Source organism: Nestor notabilis, unplaced genomic scaffold (genome assembly GCF_000696875.1).
Source record: "Nestor notabilis isolate BGI_N333 unplaced genomic scaffold, ASM69687v1 scaffold13139, whole genome shotgun sequence".
Taxonomy (NCBI): Eukaryota; Metazoa; Chordata; class Aves; order Psittaciformes; family Psittacidae; genus Nestor; species Nestor notabilis.
The window spans coordinates 28486-32093 of record NW_009944154.1 but is presented as its reverse complement, the minus strand read 5'-3'; the positions used below and the strand labels follow the sequence as shown (position 1 = coordinate 32093).

The following is a 3608-nucleotide window of genomic DNA, read 5'->3' as shown; positions in this document are numbered from 1 at the left end:
CTCTCTTGTCTCCGACCCGAAAGGGAGACGCTTGCAGAGATCAGATGTCAGAGATGCCAGGCATTTTACTGGGGACATCTCTTCTCCTTTGGCTACCAGGGTGCACGCGTGGGTGTTTGTGTATTACACACATGCACCCATGCACAGTCACATTCCTACATTCCAACAGTGTGTGCGTGTGTGTGTATATATATTTATATATAAAATGATATCAAGTACTGTGTGTGCAAGTACCTACATACCTATATATGCTGTGAGAAAGAGAGAAAATACATGTGTTAGATGTGTCTTAGGCATTGTGTACAGTATAACCACTTATGCTGGCTCACATGGGTAACTATGTGTGATAGATATTTTTATGGTGGTTCCATACACGCACCCCGAAGCAAATAGTCGTGTGTGTATTTGTGGGCTTTCTGAAGTTTATTATATGTACATGCCTCCTTCGCTATATAAAATTCCAATTATAATTTGGAGTTACTATCTTAATTTTAGACTGAACCCTGTTTATTAGTGGGTTATTAAATCTGCATGTTATTATGTTTGGTTGTGCCTTTCATTCATCTGCTCTGGATGATACCCTTTAACCTGGAGGGCCAGAGCTGATTCCAGTAGTGTGTGAAGTTGTCTATTGATTTTCTTGAATGAGAACAGCAGTGCGTCTCCGGCCGGTGGGCTGTAACACATGTGGCCACCCTGCTGCTGTAGCATCCCAGAGAGATGAGTGCAGAAGCCTAACCAGTTGTGTTTTCTTTTCTTTTCTATTTCCTTGCAGTGTTCGGAGGCTGATGATGTTCCAGTAATTTTCCCTGCTCCATTCCCAGGCATCGCTTTGCTTTCCTTCCAGGGAAGATCGTTCCACTTGTGATCCTGCTGACAAAAGAGACTCCGATGGACTTGCACCGGGCAGCGTTCAAGATGGAGAACTCACCCTATCTCCCCAACCCTCTGGCCTCCCCAGCGCTGATGGTTCTCGCCTCAACCGCCGAAGCCAGCCGTGATGCTTCCATTCCTTGCCAGCAGCCGAGGCCTTTTGGGGTTCCTGTGTCAGCAGATAAGGACGTGCACATTCCCTTTACTAATGGCTCATATACTTTTGCCTCCATGTATCACCGGCAAGGCGGGGTGCCAGGAGCGTTTGCAAACCGTGACTTTCCTCCATCCTTGCTTCACCTCCACCCCCAGTTCGCACCCCCCAACCTGGACTGCACCCCGATCAGTATGTTGAACCACAGTGGTGTTGGGGCTTTCCGCCCCTTTGCGTCTACTGAAGACCGGGAGAGCTACCAGTCAGCTTTTACACCGGCCAAGCGCCTGAAAAACTGCCATGACACTGACTCACCCCATCTGCGCTTCTCGGACACTGATGGGAAGGAGTATGAGTTTGGCACACAGCTTCCCTCCAGCTCCCCCGGCTCCCTTAAAGTTGATGATACGGGGAAGAAGATCTTTGCCGTTTCTGGCCTCATTTCTGACCGGGAGACCTCATCGAGTCCCGAAGACCGAAGTGACAGATGTAAGTACCTCTGTTGACTTGTTGGTTTTTCTTTAGTTGTGCCTCGTTGAGATAGTCAACAGGTGATTGTCCCACAGTGCTGTGGTTCTTGCTGAAGGCAGAGGAAAACCAGCCTTTCCTGCCTGCCAACTTCAGCCACCCAGTGTTGCCTTGTCTCTTCTAAATGGACATTGATAGATTTTAAGGTGAGATGCTCTTGAAGGAAACTCATCTTCCAGCACACAGCTGGAGAGGCAATGCTGACTGTGCAGAAAGCCATCTGAGCCCCAGTGTGAGGCTATAGATGCTGGTACATACATGTGTATAATCAGGGATGCAGCTGGAGTGTGTAGCCAGAAACTTTCCCAGAGCTTGCAGCAAACATGTACCCCCTGCTTCTTCAGGTATTTCTTTCTGACCTTTTCTTCATGCACACTGTTCTTCATAGCAAATCCATCACCTTCAGGATTAGTGCCTCAGTTTAGGAGAAAAGCACCTTTTCCTCTGGTTAACTTAGGAATATTTCTGGCCACCAAGTTCCCTCCCTCTTCGAGACATAAACCCAAAACCATCCTTACAAATCAATAAACTGTTGCACCATGTGCTTTCTCTGAGTGTTTCCCCTTTTGGAGCCTGTTGAAAGGTGATGTGCCCTTTCACAGATCGGTGGTTGGACTGAAGGAAACCAGTCCTCATGTTCACAGCTGTAAATCCCCATCCCCTTGTCCCCTGTGGTGTTGCCTACGCAGAGGGGCAGAGCTGTCCTTCAGAAAGGGCAAGCTTCCAGGTTTGCTGTGCTGGGAGGTGACCCATGATGGGGAGTGGTCTGGGGGCAGTGGAGCGTGGTAACCTGAAGAACAGCTCTAACTTATGATTAGAGTTTTCCTGTAAACCCAGATGTGTAGACAGAGAAGCGAGTGGTTTGCTTTTCACATGGGCTCCTTTGTTCTGTTGAGTTTTCTACCTAGAAAACAATTTTATTATTATTGTTATTATTATTGCTATTTTTTTTCCCCAACAAAAACCTGCTGCACCGTTCCTTCCTCTTGTTTTCAGACGCGATTTTTCTTCTCCCCTTTATGATGCCGAGGAGAGTAATAGAGACATTGTGGCTCTCTCTCCCCTGTCGGCGCTGCTTCCTCAGGCTGTCTGCTTGAATTAGGCACTGTGCTAACTTACCGGCGCTAAAAGGCATCTGCCTAAACCCAGCGTACCTTTTCAATAAAAGTCATCATAAAATCAACCTGCCTTGTAAATCCATCGCTCTTTGGTTTTGAAATATGCTGCGAGTGTGTCTTTTATGTTGGCGTTTGTGAGGGTAGGACGATTCCCACTGAAGGCAGAAGCTGTATATTCCTTGCACTATGAAATGCGACCTCTTATCTTTCCCCCCTCTCCTTCTGATCCATCCCCGACTGTGCTACTTTTTGTGCCATAAGTTCCTTTTATTGTTCAGCACCTCCTCTCCCTCCTTTTGGGTCTGTAGGGGACTCAGCTGTAGGTGGGAGTGCATATGGATGTATATATGTGTAAGCTGGCAATATAATTATCCTGGGGTGGAGGCAGGTGAGATGGCAAGGCTTAGAGACATCTTTTCCCTTATCGATATAACCTGGCTGTGGAAATGAAGCTTGCTCAAAAGAATACTCTGTGAGATAGCGGTGGAAGAGTGGGTCCACTAGCTAAATTAATTTAAAGCGCATCAGCTGCTATGGATCTTGCTAGCAAAATCCTGTCAGATACCCCATTTAAAGGAGTAAATCTGTTAAATGAATTAGACCACATGGAGCGCAGCTGCAGATAGACAGACATATCCACATCCACTGCCGTGCCTTGTCTTTGCCAACAGTATGTGCTGAACATGGGTCCTCTTCTTCTTGGGAGCAGAGAGAGCTCTGCACAGCAGCGTTCAAGAGGCAAGCACAGTGACACTGGCTCCCTGTGCAGCCACCCAGCCCTGTGGCAGGGCACTTGGCTGGGAAAGGAAGCAGAATAAAAACTTTGCAGGCAGCATGGGGAAACTTGGGAAGAAGCGGAAGGTGTTTTGTTTTACTGTTTTTCTTGCCCGTATGGTTAAATTTCTTTGAGATGCTTTGCTGCACGGTAGGAGCCA

At 47.4% G+C, this 3608-nt stretch overlaps 1 protein-coding gene across 1 annotated transcript; it reads left to right on the top strand.

The window, feature by feature from the left end:
- Window positions 1-891: 891 nt before the first annotated feature.
- LOC104411787 (E3 ubiquitin-protein ligase Rnf220) lies at window positions 892-1516 on the top strand (the record flags this gene model as incomplete). Its single annotated transcript, XM_010022295.1, has 1 exon — window positions 892-1516. A coding segment is annotated over exon 1 (625 nt), but the record flags the coding sequence as incomplete, so codon positions are not given.
- Window positions 1517-3608: the final 2092 nt, after the last annotated feature.